At 37.0% G+C, this 16,677-nt stretch overlaps 2 protein-coding genes across 2 annotated transcripts; both read left to right on the forward strand.

Moving 5' to 3' along the window:
- Nucleotides 1-574: 574 nt before the first annotated feature.
- LOC141045286 (uncharacterized protein At1g24485-like) lies at nucleotides 575-1,452 on the forward strand. Its single transcript, XM_090249404.1, has 2 exons — nucleotides 575-1,111; nucleotides 1,143-1,452. Exons 1-2 carry the CDS (start codon nucleotides 660-662, stop codon nucleotides 1,450-1,452), a joined length of 762 nt encoding a protein of 253 aa, XP_090105530.1. The 5' UTR covers nucleotides 575-659.
- A 127-nt stretch (nucleotides 1,453-1,579) lies between these two features.
- LOC112281105 (putative LRR receptor-like serine/threonine-protein kinase MEE39) lies at nucleotides 1,580-6,355 on the forward strand. The gene is made up of 13 exons (XM_073533262.2): nucleotides 1,580-1,805; nucleotides 1,945-2,203; nucleotides 2,389-2,515; nucleotides 2,644-2,715; nucleotides 2,871-2,942; nucleotides 3,204-3,275; nucleotides 3,422-3,609; nucleotides 3,720-3,910; nucleotides 4,035-4,161; nucleotides 4,290-4,364; nucleotides 4,485-4,677; nucleotides 4,832-4,964; nucleotides 5,104-6,355. The coding sequence occupies exons 1-13, from the start codon at nucleotides 1,695-1,697 to the stop codon at nucleotides 5,443-5,445; spliced, it is 1,962 nt and encodes a 653-aa protein (XP_073389363.1). The 5' UTR covers nucleotides 1,580-1,694; the 3' UTR covers nucleotides 5,446-6,355.
- Nucleotides 6,356-16,677: the final 10,322 nt, after the last annotated feature.

Genomic DNA, 16,677 nt, shown 5'->3' on the forward strand with positions numbered 1-16,677 from the left:
TTGGTGCCGAGGATGGAGGCTAATCGTGCTAGGACTATAAATCATGCAACTATCTTTGGCTCTGGTGCTCGATGACACTGCATTCACAGCGACTTTCACGCGCAGAAATTCGATCGGCGGTTGAGATTGCATCTGAGCCGCAGCTGAGATTCGACTGCCCACGATGGCCGAGCCAGTCGATTGAGCAGTGAGGTTTTTGCGACACAATTCTACGAGGCTGGGCACTAGCTGATTCTTTGGCTCGAATCGGGACACAACGCTCGGCTTGTGGGGGTAGGCAGGAATAGTTGCCGTGGTCTGGTTTGCTAGGCGCGGGGGCGTCCGAGAAGTTGTAGAAGTGTGGCTTTTGAGTTTGATGTGGAAGAGTTACTGCCCTGTGGAGCTGACGAGGTGAGAGAGCGACGGAGAGAAGGCATGGCTGGCTATAAAATAGTTTGTAGTTGACCATACATGGGTATTAGACTGGAAGCACATCGATTTGAGCGGGAGTGGGTTTCAGGTAGGTAATGTGATGTCCATACTTCAAGGATTCCATAGCTCCCTCTAAGAAGAACCTGATCTCAATTCTTTTTACTCTACGTCGTCTCGTTTTCCTCAGCGTTGCCGCGTGGAATGGAAATCGTACCAAGCTCGTTCCCGAGTGGTATAAGAATCTACATATGCTGTTGTATGTGCAGCTGAAGACGGATGTGCGTGGCTCGGCCTCGTTACCATCGGGCTGCGAAGTGATGGTGGATCTGAGGATGGACCTGCGAAGCGGGGGCAGAATGAATCCTCGAACTGCCTACTTGGTCTCACTTTTCCTCGCTGTTGAACTCGCTTGCCTGCGTCGATCTTCAGCTCAATCCGGTTGGTTGAGCATCGACTGTGGCGCACCGAAAGCTTACGTCGACGCCAACGGCGTGTCTTGGGTGCCTGATACAGATTACGTCACGGGCGGAACTAGTGTCAACGTCCTCGTTGACCCTTCTTCCCCGTTTAAACCTTCTCAAGATTTCAAAACCGCTCGCTACTTTTCGGATGTTCCAAGAAAGCGGTATTGCTACAGAATTCCCACGAAGAGAAACCAGCTGTACCTCTTAAAATATAATTTTTTATTTCGGAGGCTTTGGTGGCAAGCCCACTGCTACGTTCAGAGTCAGCTTTGACAACTATATTCAAGATACGCCGGAATTCACTGCAAGTTCTGCCTTCGTTATAGGCGACCTCATGTTTCGACCTTCAGTAGATAATGTGTACGTCTGCCTCTTTCGGACATCCTCAGGAGACGATCCTTTCATTAATTCCCTGCAGTTGCGGCCTTTGGAAGATACAATGTACTCGTTAATGGAAGTCGATACCGTATATCTTTCCCAGGAAAGGGGTAACTATGGTGCCCCAGCTGGTAGCAAACTTCTTCTGAGGTTGGTACTGAACTTCCCACTGTTTTCCTTAATTCTACGTCTTGCTTGAGACTGCCCATTAAAGAGCCTGCTTAAGAATGTCAACGTAGGTTAAAACTGGTCTGGATGCTTTGAATATGGCTTACACAGTATCTGCTCGAAGCTGGATGATGAGATGTGCGTCATTCGTTGATAAGGTACCCAGAGGATCCGTTCGACCGAAACTGGATCAACGCACCCTCAAATCCTGCTCTCAGCTAAAGTAGTGTGCTTGGTTCAGGCTTCGCCGTAAACAAGCCCCCGCCGGCCGTCATGAACACTGCGGCACAAGCTGCAGATGCAATGACCTCGTTTTCGCTGCTTCTACGACCTACTTTCACTAATACTTCGTTTTTCGTCAACCTATATTTCGCCGAATTGAAGGTACATCTTCAATGCTTACTTCTTTTCTTTTATTTCAAACTTTGCTCCGCCTTCATCACCTCTTTGCTCCTTGGTGCCACAAGCCGTTTGCCAGGACGTTGACGTGCCCGATTTCTGACTCTTGTCAACTTTCTGGCAGGTTTTGACAGCAGGGCAGACGAGGGTATTCGACATCTTCATCAATAACGTATTAAAGTTTCCCTTGGTAAATATATTTAGTCTCGCTGAGAATGCATTGTACAAGCCCGTCCAACTCAGCACTAATCTTACACTTACTGCGAACGCTGAAATCAATATAACGATTTCGCCTGTGGACGGAACATCGTTGGGTCCTCTTGTCAACGCTCTTGAGATTCACTCACTCCACAGGATCCAATCTAGAACTCTTGACCGTGACGGTACGCAACATTTCCTCTTATTTAACCGGAGGGATGGAAATCATGGTTTGTTGTGGACGAGGAATACATTCTTGTTAGGTTGGGATTACTAGTTTCTGGTGAATTGTTGCCGAGGATCGGGTCTTGAGGCAATGATTTAATTGTAGGTTTCCTGATTGATTGGCAGTGTGTGTGTGTGTGAGCAGCGTTAGCAATCGAAAACGTGAAGAAATCCTTTGAACTGACAGACTCGTGGACTGGCGACCCATGCTTACTTCTACCATATGACTGGTTGAATTGTACCGCAGCGTTTCCTCCTCGAGTAACTGCTGTGTACGTATCAAAGTTTCACATATTATTTTAACTTCTCAATCATTGAATTTCTGCTTTAATGTACAACGGTTGACCGTGCCCTCATTCAATCTCGCATGCTGATGGCGTCAATTGTCATTCGTTTACAGGATGCTCTCTAATAACAATTTGACCGGCCCTATACCGGCAGGCCTGAAAGATTTGACCGATCTCACCACGTTGTAAGTGCCATATTTGGATCACTTTCGTTTAGATTTTCAGTTTGTTTCTGCTAATCACGCTTTTTCAAGTTTTTGTTTGAACAAGTTTCCATGTATCATATCAATCGTAGGTTCACGTCATAGTTACTAACTTTGGCTTAGCTGGGCGGTGGCAGGCGCTTGTTTAACAATAAGCTCACGGGCTCAATACCCAGCTGGTTGGCATTGCTGCCGAATTTGACAGAGCTGTAAGTGTATTTGATTTCTGCCGCTGCTCTAGCCTTCGTTTGATCCATGGCATGCGGGCTTCTTCATGACAATGAACTGCTCAAACAATGAGGCGCATCAGAGAGTGATGCTGTAGCTTGTTATGCTCATGGTTTGTGGTGTAGGTCTTAGGATTTTGCATGTAGTGTACGTCGCAGAATGGAATTGTTTCTTGTCCTCGAATCCGTCGCTGCCTGTATCAATGAAGGCTTTGTTGACGATCTGCACGTCACATGCCGCAGGGATCTGCGCAACAACGACTTGAGTGGACGTGTGCCGGAGGCTCTTCTTACGAACTCTGCTTTAGCATTCCGGTGACTAGCTCTCACGTTCATCTGGTCGTTTCGGTATACGAAACCAGTCACATGCTTCTCTGGTTTTGTTTTTCTTTCTGGTTTTGTTTTGGTTTTGTTTTTCACGCAATTTTTCATCTGAAGTGCAGCATGCGTTCTTTTTTCAGATTTGAAGGGAATTCTCGTCTTTGCGTGAATGCAACATCATGTCCGGGCGACAAGAGCAATGTGGGGGTTGTAGTTGGAGTCGTAGTGGGAACGGTTGCTGTTGCTATTATTGTAGCGTTAGTTGTGGTCTATTTCTTCTGGTCTGCCAGGAAGAAAAGAGCTCCGCTGGAAAAGATTCCTCTCCAAGGTATTTACCATGTTCACTCGACATCTAGTCAGGAGTTACAATCTCTTAAGGTGTGCTTTCATCGGATGCGTTACAAGCATTGCCGTTACTAATCTACTGCTTTTGTTAAGGTGGGGAAAATCCACGAGGATCCAAATTTACGTATGCACAAGTTATGTTTGCTACGAAAAACAATCACAAAATGTTGGGGAAAGGAGGCTTCGGTCCTGTGTACTACGGTAAGTTGCAAGATGGACAGGAGGTCGCCGTGAAAGTTTCCAGCAAAGTGTCCGCACAAGGATCTAGAGAATTCATCAATGAGGTACTATATATGCCCTGGCGTGACGCGGTTTTTTTTATTCGGCCGTCACTGTACAGAATCTCGAGTTGAGTTGAAAATCTGTCAGTCCAGTAAGGGATCCGACACAATGCTTGCTTCTGGACAGATTGATCTTCTCACGAAGGTGCATCACAAGAACCTTGTGACTCTGGTGGGCTATTGCAACGATGGGAACAATCTGATGTTGATGTACGAGTATATGCCGTTGGGTAGCTTACAAGATCATCTGTATGGTACGTTGTGTTGTTTTCTGCGTGACGTGGAGCATTTTGAATTCCAGCAAAGTTTAAGTTGATGTTTCATCTGCAGAGCGTATTGTACTGGAACGTTCATTGAATGACCAAAGCTTGATCTATTTTAGGATCGATCAAGAAAGAGAAGAAATTATTTTTGGATTGGCCAACTCGGATACACATAGCACTTCAGGCCGCGCAAGGTTAGTGCGGTTATGCCATTGCAAGCGACACAGTCCAATTGGTTTGTTTTAGTTTCAGCCTCGTGGATAGTACTTGTTGTACGTGTGTGAAACCTGGGTGCATTGTTGTGTTGAATTCAGGATTAGAGTATCTACACAGGGGGTGTAGTCCAGCAATATTTCACCGTGATGTTAAGAGCAACAACATTCTGCTGGGCCACAAGATGGTAGCAAAGGTTGCCGATTTCGGGCTCTCTAAATCGACGAATTCGAACGAGGCCGTGTCCCACGTCTCTACCATGGTCAAGGGTACCATGGGTTATCTGGATCCCGAGTAAGTGCCGATGAAAGCTCACCCACTCTGCTGTGAAGAAAATTCGCTAAATCGGAATGAGTCGCATTACGTGGTGCTAGTTTGATACATATAATTGGTACTTTTTCGACTTTTGCCAGTTTCGGAACCTGAGTTTGTTTGCTGTCTGTTTCAGTTATTTCAACACGAACCAGCTCACAGAGAAGAGCGACGTATATAGTTTTGGCATTGTTTTATTGGAGCTGATTTGTGGACGAGCTCCTCTCGTACCTGATCTTCCCGAGCAAGAACGCCGACTGGATCAATGGGTAACGTCTGAATAAAACCTTGCTGTAGAATTCTTCATGAATGGCATTGATGACTTCAATAATGTGATGTTCTGTTCAAAGAGTACTGCTAGGCACTAACAGTGGCAGGTGCGTCTATGCGATGGATGTCTTGCTTCAGGCTCGGCCTTACTTGTCAAACGAGAACATTCAAATGATCGTGGATCCATCCTTTGGTGACAAGTACCACTTGGAAAGCGTGTGGAGAGTGGCGGAATTGGCCATGCAAAGCGTTGAGCCTCGAGGAATTCATCGCCCGAAGATGAGAGAAGTTGTCCAAGAGCTTCGTGAGACATATGCGATGGTGGAGGGCGCCCACCTCGTGGACGCTCATCAAAGGCCTTGGTGGAATAACGAAAACCTCGATTCCCCTGATTTCTATTCTGACGCCCATGCGCAATCGAGCACGGGAAGCTCCAACGCACTACACAGTGGCGAGAATTTCAGACTGATTTCTCGGTAACCCCATCCAAATATGTAAGCTTCTTCAGAAGCTTGCGTGATCTTGCATCACTCATCTGCGGTAACGGTGAGACTGGTTGCATTTAACGGGGCGCCTTGTGCAAATGAACAATGTCATCCTCCTGTGGCTGTACTCCGCATTGTCACTTTGCAGGTTCGACCCGAAAGCTGGAGTTGCAGACTGTACAAAAAGAATTGTTCGTCTGATGACGTATGAGCCAGAATGATCATGATCAAAGTCACCAGTTGGCTGAGGCTTTCTTTACCACGGGATTGTTGCAGTTATTATGCTGATACAGTTCGCAGGCTGCTTATCCTTTCATCATATGTAGGAGTATAGCATTCTCTGCCTCCTCCTTGTAGTTTATGTACCTTGGCCCTACATTTACCAGGAGATTGCCTCAAAATATATGATTAAATTTTCTTTCTCTCAATATATTCTTTAATAGCTAGTCATTATGCGCAGATTATGACAACATCGCAGTAGAATCGGAAGCAGGTCCAGGTTCTGGTGCTGAAAAGCATCCTCCAGTTGTCGTGATTGCAGCGGCAACTATCAAAAACTGGAGTAGAAATAACGTTTGTCCCTCTCTTTTTCAACGGATCCTCCTCAATTAGTGTGCACTTTGCTGACCTGGACATGTCACTGTTCTCCGTTTCAAACCACCGGATGCTCCTTGTAACTATTAGGGCTCCATATCCACATTATCGAGACCAGTTAGGGGTGCACACAAAAAACGTCGACACAGCACCTTGAGAGATGTTTATCAACCCAATCTGGTATGTACATGATGGGATTGTGTCGACAGACACACACGAATTTGCCTCTGATGGTGGCTGCCTCTTTATAGCTTTGCAGGTTTCCTTAACGGCCCAGACAATAAAAATATGACCTGCTGTTGAATGAGCAACGATGGTTGTCAGTGTTGAATGTTTAAATCTTCGCTAACTGTGCACCATACATTTCTGTCGGAAAAGCTGCCTTCCAGTGTCAAAATAGCGGTGGAGGCCTCCATCTCGGTCATATTTACTCTGTGCCCATCAACAGTACTTGACCCTCTGATTAATCCGGCGGTGCTTCTCTTTTTTCTTACCTTTTTAAAAGTTATTTTTTGTAGGTTCCAGGGGTTTCTGTTAGTTTGGGATAACTGTATACATGGATTAACCGAGTGATCAGAAACAAGCGTCTGGGGTCTGCTTGCCTCACTAGTTGGGCAGAAACGGTCTTTATGGCACAAAGATAGTAGTACACATCAGTACACATTGTACAGTAACCCAAACCTCATATTTCGTCTCACGTATTAACTATTACATTGATGTGAGGAAGGTTTGCGTTACAAATAGGGAGCGAGGGTTGAACACTCCCAGACTGGGTCCCTCCCCTTCTCCATTCATGGACGTAGGGAAACCCTAATTTTGTTTTGACGCACTTGGCTGTGATTGCATCTGTGCACATAAATTTAGAACCTAGAGTTGAGAAAGTTTTGACACTATATTTACCTTATTTTCATCTTTAGATTTTTTTTTTATTAGATGCTAAGAGAATTAAACTATTCCTAGAATTTACAAGTTTAACATTAAGCAATGTTCTTTTTACATCTTTGCTAAAAATATTTTTTCTTTTTCTTAATTATTAAAGATATATTAAAAAGGGTTAATGTATGAGTTATTATTTAAAAGTAAGTCTTCCAATTACAAGAAGAATATTTTACAAGATTTTTTGTTTGTTTGTTTGTTTTGTGCTTGGTTTAAAGTAAGCTTTTGATATTATCAAAAGAAAAGTTTCATAATTTGATCATTGATATTATAAAGATAAAAAGATAGATGACAAAAAACTCATATATGATAAAAGTTTTACCTATCCATTAGACAAAGAATAAGGAGATTAAGATTGGTAGAATTTTTTGCTTAGATTTGCACATTAATAATTGGAGAAAATTTAATTTACATAGTGATTAATTTAAACCATGATAAGGTTGAGCAAATAAAATAAGAAAATAGAATTAAATAGATAGATTAAAGAGTATTTGAGAAAGTAAAATAAAATATTCTTATCAAGATAGATTTAAAAGTTATAACAAAATAAGAAGCTATATATATCTATAATAGGCAAGATATATAATGCCTATTATAGATATATAATACCTATTATAGATATATATAATGCCTATAATAGATATATATAGCTATAATAGGCATTATTATATCTATAATAGATATATATATTGCCTATAATAATGCAATATATCTATTTCATTATATTCAAGATATATAATGCCTATATATAGATATATATTGAAATAGATATAATGTCTATATATAGATATATAAATATGCCTATATATAAATATGCCTATATATAAATATGCCTATATATAGGCATATTTATATATCTATATATATATTTATATATCTATATATATGCCTATATATCTATATATGCCTATATATCTATATATGCCTATATATCTATATATGCCTATATAGATATATAAATATGCCTATATATAAATATATCTATATATAGGCATTATCATATCTATATATAGGCATATAATGAAATAGATATAATGCCAATATATATTGCATTATATATCTATATATAGGCATTATATCTATTTCATTATATATAGATATATAATGCAATATCATATCTTGCATATCTTGAATATAATGAAATAGATATAATGCCTATATATAGATATATATATTGCCTATAATAATGCAATATATCTATTTCAGAAATAAATAATAGATTTAAAAGTTGTTACTTTAAATATGGTACAACTTATTATTTTGTTTCTAAATAGATTTGATATGTAAATATATATGTAAATATATATGTATATATATATATATATATATATATATATATAATTTAATTATCATAGAGATATATTTATTATAATAAATAGGTAGAAATAGATAAAAATAGATTAATTTCATAATATCTTCTAAGAAAACTTTATAAACATTGCTTTGATTGTATATGTGTTTATAGTTGATTAATAGGTTAGAAACTTGATTAACAAATTAATCACATGTTACATATATTGGTAGCTTGTAGGACAAGCTAACTATGTAGTGTCCATATAGAAAACTTGCCTTGTAAGTGAAGATATGTATTGTGTAAAGTCAATATATTTTGGAAGTGTCATAGAATGTTGCTACATACCTCCTACATAGATAGGTGTCAAGGATAAGAACTCGATGAAAAAGCAATTTAGACAAGTGAGCCTTCATTCAAAGAAAGGTAACAAAATATAAATAAACAAGTATATATATTGAAAGAGAAATTGGAATGGCTATTGCCAAAAGACAAGAAAACTAGAGACCTTTGAAACTAGACTGGAAGTAAGAAAGGAGTTGACAAGAGTGAAGAAGGCTTCACTCTTGTCTCTATATATACTATCTAACTAGGGGCTACGTGGTGATATTCTATAGGACCTCCAATATGTGTTGACTTTGTAGGACACATGCCTTGACTTACAAGATAAGTTTTTCTACGTGTGGGCCACATAGTTAGCTTGATCTTCAAGCTAACAACATGTGTGGCACATGGCCAACTTGTTGACCACGTTTCTAATCCAAAAAGTCAATTAAAGACACCTATGAAGTCAAAAAAACATCTATGAAGCTTCTAGGAAGCTTCTATATTAAATACTATAGAATTAACTTACTTTTACTTATTTTTACTTACTTCCACCTATTTGTATATGTAATTACTAGCTTACATGAGTATGTCGGTGACATTACCCCCCCTTCTAGGAACGAGTTCCACGAGGAGCAGTCATCATATGTTGAGGAAATCTATGATGCGACGAATTATATTTGCCACATACTCTGATCTTTGTTCTCTTCGAAGATGATTGATAGGGCCTCTCAACCATCGGTAGTGTCCCATACTAAGGCGGGAAGACCACCCATTTATTTGATCATTGTTGAGGCCTTCATAACTTCCTTTGAATAGAACATTTGGAATACCATCAGGAGTTGTTCCTACCTCTAGCAAAATCATCAAACATCGGGAGTTCCTTCCCAAATCGTGATACCAAATGCGTTGTATCTTGCCATCTATTCGAGGAAAAATATGTCATTTTTGAAGATCTTCATCTTGATTGTGTCGTCTTGAAGGTTGTGACAATCATAATGTCTCATCCGGTAGGTCAGCAAATGAAGGCTCTTGAGTCGAATCTGCTGGTTGTTGGTTCTCCATCTTCTGAGCATCACAACTACAAAGAAGCTACATACAAGGATTGAAAGTAGAATGTTATCTTGCCTGGATGTTGTTTCTTTTATAAAAAAGGTTTTCATCTTAATTTTGATAGATGTCGTCGATGAAAAGCCTCCACCGCCTTTGTTCCATTTACAAGATTCTTTATTGGCTCCCATGTACGTTCATTAATATCATATCTATGCCAATGGACAAGATATTCTAATTTATTTCGGCATCGCCTTGAATCTAAGACTTCTTCTACTTCAAACTCTTCATTATTATCTACTTCTATAGGAGGAGGTGGAGCTTGTCATCTTCTTAGTATGTCCACTGTCTTGTATGGTTCATGAAGAGACACGTGGAATACTGGATGGATTTTCATTGACTTCGATAGATGTAAACGATATACAACTGGATTGATTTGTGCAGAAATAAAAAATGGTCCCAGCCTTTGATAGTCCAACTTGTTACAAGAACGAGTGGTCTTGATATTACGACAAAGTAGCCATACCTTATCACCGAAGAGGAATGGTGGTTGTTCCTTTCGATAGACATCCGCATTGACCTTTTGTTGTTCTTGAGCTTCTTTTAACTGCACCTTCATCGTTGCATATAGCTCTGATAAATGAATTGCCAAATCTTTCGCAACAGGATTATCAACTTTTGAAAAGTCAAAAATATCAAGTCATGGATGATAACCATAATTAGCAAAGAAAGGTGTTTATTTTGTAGAAAAATATACCGTATTATTGTAAGCAAACTCTGCCAATGGCAAAAGAGTTGTCCAATCATCTTGTTGGTAATTAATGGTACATCTTAAATATTGCTCCAAAACTTGATTAACACGCTCAGTTTGTCCATCAGTTTGAGGATGGAATGGCAAAGATAGTTTTATATCCACTTTTAGAATCTTGAAAAGAGTCTGCCAAAAACTTGATACAAATTGAATTCCCCTATCTGATATAATATCCTTGGGTAATCCATGATAGCCATAGATATTATCAAGAAAGAGCTTAGTTGTTTCTTCACCTGTGATAGATTTTGTACATGGTACAAAATGTGCCATTTTGGTAAAACAATCTACTATCACGAATATAGAGTCATAAGAACCTGAGATTGAAAGATCCATGATGAAGTCCATAGAAACAGAAGACCATGGTTGTTCTAGAATGGATAATGGCTGAAAAAGTCCAAAAGGTCAATGACAAGGAGTTTTTGATCTTGAGCAAACATCAGATGATTGTACAAAATCTTTGACTGCCTTCTATATTTGAGGCCACTAAAAATCTCTAGATATCAGCTCCAAAGTCTTGTTATATCCAAAATGTCCTGCTACTGGGAAATCGTGACAAGCTTGAAAAATATGTAAACGTGCTTCTCTTTCTGGAACATATAGGCATCCTTCGAAATAGAGTAGATTGTTCTTGAATTCAAATTTAGAGGAATCATGAGATTTAGAAGAATTATTCTTGATATCATGAACAAGAGGGTTTGAAGACATACTTAACTAAGCTTGCTTAAGAAAAGTTAAATCAACAGTCAATGTTGATTTTATTGCTCGAAGATGAAATTGCTCCGGCTTCAAGAAAACCATTCTTTGTTGCTCAAAAGCTACATCTCCTTCTTTTGGTGTAAGATAAAAACGTCTAGACAAGGCATCGGACAAAACTTGTTGTTTTCCTAGCCGATAAGTGATGATGAACTCAAATCTTGATAAAGACATGCTCCAACAAGCTTGACGACGATTTAATACACGTGTTGACATAAAATACTTGAGGTTCTTGTGATCCGTATACATGGTGATTGGACTAGAAGCACCTTCTAGATAATGATGCCATTCTTGAAAAGAATCCACAATTACAAGAAGTTCTTTGTCGTGGATCTCATAATTGATTTCTACTGCTGAGAATTTTCTTGAATGAAAGGCTACTAAATGAAGTTTATCATCTGTTCCTATTTGTGATAAAACCACATCTAGAGCAAAGTCTGATGCATGTGTTTCCATAAAGAATGCTTTGGAAAAATCAACACGATACAAGATTGGTGCAGAAACAAATGTTGTCTTCAAAGATTCAAAAGCAACTTCTGCTTCTTGATTCCATTGGAGTTTGTCTTTACAAGTCAAACGTGTAAGTGGAGTTGCAACTCGAGAGAAGTCCTTGATGAAGATCTGATAGTAGTTGGCAAATCTCAAAAAGCATTGGACATCTCTTACTGTTTTTGGGATCTTCCAATTTATAATAGTTTGAACTTTCTTAGGATCCATCATAAGTCCATCATTTGAAATGATGTAACCTAAGAAATCGACTTGAGTAGTATGAAATACACACTTTTCTATCTTGGCATAGAGTCTTACATCTCTTAATTTTTGTAACACACGATGAACATGAAGTTCATATTCTTTTGGATTCTTAGAATAGATCAAGATGTCGTCTAGATAACAGACTACAAAATCATCGAAAAACTCTCAAAAAATATCATTCATTAGATGTTGAAAAGCTGCTAGTACATTTGTAAGTCCAAAAGGCATAACGTTGTATTCAAAATGTCCATACCTAGTTCGAAACGCAATCTTCCATTCATCTCCTTCTTTGATGCATACTAGATTGTATGCTCCCCGAAGATCTATTTTTATATAGATCTTAGCTTGATTCAGCTGATCACGAAGTCCAGATATTTAAGGTAGTGGATACTTATTCTTGATGGTAATCTTGTTGAGTCTTTGATAATCAACACACATCCGCAATGATCCATCTTTTTTCTTCACAAATATAATTAGAGCTCCTGCCGAAGATTTAGAATTACGTATGAAATTCTTGACTAGATTTTCTTCAATATACTCCTTGAGTTCAGTCAACTCATTTTGTGATAAACTATAGATTGGTCCAAATGGCAGTTGTGCTCCTTCTTGAAGGTCAATTGAGCAATTGTAAGGACGATGTTCTGGGAGTGTATCCGCATTCTTTTTTTTGAATACATCTTGAAATTCTTGATATTGGCTTGAAATGCCACTTGAAGTCTTTCCACCAATAGAAATAGGTGTGGCATAAATAATATATAGTGATTCTTTCATAGCAACATGCAAAAAAGCTTTTGCACCTATAAACATGGGTTTAATTGAACTGGACTTATGACTCTCTACTTGATTAACTACACTGTTAGTTATACTTTTAGAGAAAGTAAGAGTTTAGAAAATCCAATCTATTTGAGGGTTGTATTTTTCTAACCACGATAAACCTAAAATGATTGGATTAGAGGGAGATCTAATGATATTAAATACTACAAAGTTATTATGACTATTGATTATTACTTCTATAGGAAGGGTTTCATGAGTAATATCTCCACAAGACAATGGACGACCATCTATGACTTCTACATGAACAGGTTTAGTTTTCTTTACTAAAGATATGCTATGTCTTTTAGTAAATTCTTCATCTAAGAAACACGCTGAGGCTCTTGAATCTAACAAGGCAGAGGCTTTATAATGTTTAGGTCCTAAAATAATATTTAATGTAAAACAAGGAGAGGGCTCTGAGGAGAGAATAAGACCTTTACTAGATGTTGTACAAGGTTCCAGCCACACGGTCCCTATTGTAGCTGGACAAACTCGTTTTCTGACATATTGTCTTCTTTCACAGCTATACTCCTCATTTTGTGATTGCGTCATTTCTTTGGATAATGTTGAACAGTATGCTTTGATTCTCCATAATATAAATATAATCCTTCTTAACGATGACGAGTCTTTTCTAAGAGGTTTGAAACGTACTGCATCAATTTGCATATCCTCTACTTCCGAATGTATGTATTGAAGAGGTGTTGGTGTTGCCATTGAATTATAGTAACGTTGAGGTCCACTTGTACGGTTCTCAGATCGAAATTCAAAAAGGCAATTGTTGCACTTCACAGCAAATTTAATTGCTTGACTCAATGTTTGAGGATCAAGTAAGTTGAGCATTAATTTTTTTACCTCATATTATAATCCGTAGAGAAATTGGCTAATAAGTGCAGCATCATCCCACTTGATATCAGTTGCAAGTTGTCAAAATTGTGAAACATACAACGTTACTGATCGATCGCCTTGTCGTAAAATACGGATCTTATTGGTTGCAACATAAATTGCATCATGTTCTCCATACATGGATTGAAACTCCGCCAGAAAAGCATCTAGATTATCCAATATTGGATCTCGTCATTTAAGAAAAGATGAAAACCATGATAGTGCTGAACCTAAAAGAAGCGTACCAATGAATCTAACTTGCGATCCTGGAATTGGATAGCTTTGGGGTTGAAGTTCAATCATAAATTGCACTTGATTAATAAATCCTCGAAACTTGGATCTGGTGCCATCAAACTTCTTGAGTAGGACAATTCTTGGTTCTCTAACATTGGAAGGACGTTCCACCATAGGAGAAAGAATATGGTTTGGTGTAGATGTTGAAGCAGCTCCAACCATTTCTATATCTTCACTTCCTGCCAATCTTATTGCTCCTTGTGGTGGTAAATTGAGTTGTTGCATCGCAAGTATTAACTCCCTCAATTGTTCTTACATTTGTGCCATTGCACTCTTTATTTCAACAATTTCTGCTATGATAACACTTAGAAAAGAGAAGATGTCTAATATTGCTCAAGATAAATAAAAGAGAGAACTTGAGAACAAAGAAAATACTAAGGATAATATCAGTTTAGAAGAGGATAATCCGTAACTTCTAATATGCTTATATCTTATCAATAAAAAGAGGTAATCTACTCTTAATTAAGATTAGACAAAGCTTTGATATTGTAGGTGTACTCTTGTCAATCTATCAAAGACAAGAACTCGATGAAAAAACAATTCAGACAAGTGAGCCTTCACTCAAAGAAAGATAAAAAAATATAAATAAATAAGTATATATATTAAAAGAGAAACTGGAATGGCTATTGCCAAAAGACAAGAAAACTAGAGACCCTTGAAACTAGACTGGAAGCAAGAAAGGAGTTGACAAGAGAGAAGAAGGCTTCACTCTTGTCTCTATATATACTATCTAACTAGGGGCTATGTGGTGATGTTCTATAGGACCTCCAATATGTGTTGACTTTGTAGGACACATGCCTTGACTTACAAGGCAAGTTTTTCTACGTGTGGGCCATATAGTTGGCTTGATCTTTAAGCTAACAACATGTGTGGCACATGGCCAACTTGTTGACCACGTTTCTAATCCAAAAAGTCAATTAAAGTCACCTATGAAGTCAAAGCAGCATCTATGAAGCTTCTAGGAAGCTTCTATATTAAATACTATAGAATTAACTTACTTTTACCTATTTTTACTTACTTCCACCTATTTGTATATATAATTACTAACTTACATGAGTATGTACGTGACAATAGGATATATAGAGACAAAAGTAAAGACTTCTTCACTCTTGTCAATTCCTTTCTTGCTTCTAGTTTAGTTGTAAGAGTCTATAGTTTTCTTATCTTTTGGTAATAGCCATTCTAATTTTTTTTTAATATATATATATATTTTTTATTTTTATTTTGTCATACTTCTTTGAGAAAGTCTCCCTCATTTATTTGATTTCATTAAGTTCTTGTCCTTAACAAATTAACAAGAGTATACTTATAATATCAGAGTTTTTTTTTTTTATTAAGAATAAATTACTCCTTTATTTTGTTAAGACATAAGTATATTAGAAGTTGAAAATTAACTTCTTTTAAATTGATATTATTTTGAGAATTTTTTTTATTCTCAAGTTTATTTATTTATTTATTTATTTATTTTTTACTTATCTTGAGCAATATTACACATTTTTTTTGTTTTAAATGTTATTATGGTAGAGCTTATCAAAATAAAAAGAATAATGGTACAAATGCAAGAATAATTGAAGGAGTCAATGCTTGCAATGTGTTAACTCAATTTACCTCTACAAAGAAAAACAAGAATGATAGAAAGTGAAGATATAGAGATGATTGGAGCTGCTTCAATATTTGCACCAAATCATGTCCCTTCTTTCATAATGAAATACCACTGAAGCTCTTCAGAACTAAAAATTATATTACCTAAGAAGTTTGATGGTACAAGATCAAAGTTTTGAGGATTTATTAATCAAGTATAACTAGTAATTGAACTTTAATCCCAAAGCTATCTAACTCCAAGATCAAAAGTCAGGTTTATTAAAAACTACTTTTTGGTTGTGTGTTATCATAATTTTTATCTTTTTTGAATTGATGTGATCTAATATTGGATAATTTGAAAGTTTTTTTGGTAGAATTTTGATCTATATATAGAAAATATGATACAATTTGTATTGCAATAAATAAGATCTATATTTTACAATAAAAAAAAATCAATTTATAACATCACATACTTCATAATTTTGATAATTTGTAATTGATATGAAGTTAGATGATATTTCATTCATTAGTGGATTTCTTTATGGATTATAATATGAGGTAAAAAAATTGATGCTTAGTTTATTTTTTCTTCAAATATTGAATTAAGTAATTGATTTTGTTGTTAAGTATAACAATTGACTTTTTGAATTTTGGTTCGAGAATCACATGAGTAGGCTTCAATATTATTATAATTCAATGGAAACACCAACATCTTTTGAAGACATATCTTTTAAAATAGAGGATGTGCAAATTCATGTGGTATGTTTTAAACTTCTTCTTGAGTAAGAAAAGACTTATTGTCATTAAGAAGGATTAAATTTATATTGTAGAGAATCAAAGTATAGTACTCAACATTGTTCAAAGAAGTGATGCAATCATAAAATAAAAAGTATTATTGTCAAAGAAGACAATATGTCAAAAAAAAATTATCCAGCTATAATAGAGAATATGTAGCTAGAATATTATATAACATCTAATAAAAGTTTGATTCTCTCTTTAGAACCTTTTCTTTATTTTAAAATAGATGTTAATTTAGGCTCTAAACATCACAAAGACTGTACATTATTAAATTCAAGAGCCTCAACTTATTTTTTAGATAAAAATTTTGTTAAAAGATATAGCATATATTTAATTAAAAAAATAAA

The sequence above is a fragment of the Physcomitrium patens genome, chromosome 4, assembly GCF_059467195.1.
Source record: "Physcomitrium patens ecotype Gransden chromosome 4, ASM5946719v1, whole genome shotgun sequence".
Classification (NCBI taxonomy): domain Eukaryota; kingdom Viridiplantae; phylum Streptophyta; class Bryopsida; order Funariales; family Funariaceae; genus Physcomitrium; species Physcomitrium patens.

Excerpts from the sequence above, each read along its gene's own strand:
- LOC141045286 (XM_090249404.1), top strand. The coding sequence starts at position 660 with ATGCTGTTGTATGTGCAGCTGAAGACGGATGTGCGTGGCTCGGCCTCG. Across the intron at positions 1,112-1,142 it reads TTTTTATTTCGGAGGCTTTG|CTTTGACAACTATATTCAAG; the intron begins GTGGCAAGCCCA and ends GTTCAGAGTCAG.
- LOC112281105 (XM_073533262.2), top strand. The coding sequence starts at position 1,695 with ATGAACACTGCGGCACAAGCTGCAGATGCAATGACCTCGTTTTCGCTG. Across the intron at positions 2,204-2,388 it reads TAGAACTCTTGACCGTGACG|CGTTAGCAATCGAAAACGTG; the intron begins GTACGCAACATT and ends GTGTGTGAGCAG. Across the intron at positions 4,162-4,289 it reads CTTACAAGATCATCTGTATG|GATCGATCAAGAAAGAGAAG; the intron begins GTACGTTGTGTT and ends GATCTATTTTAG.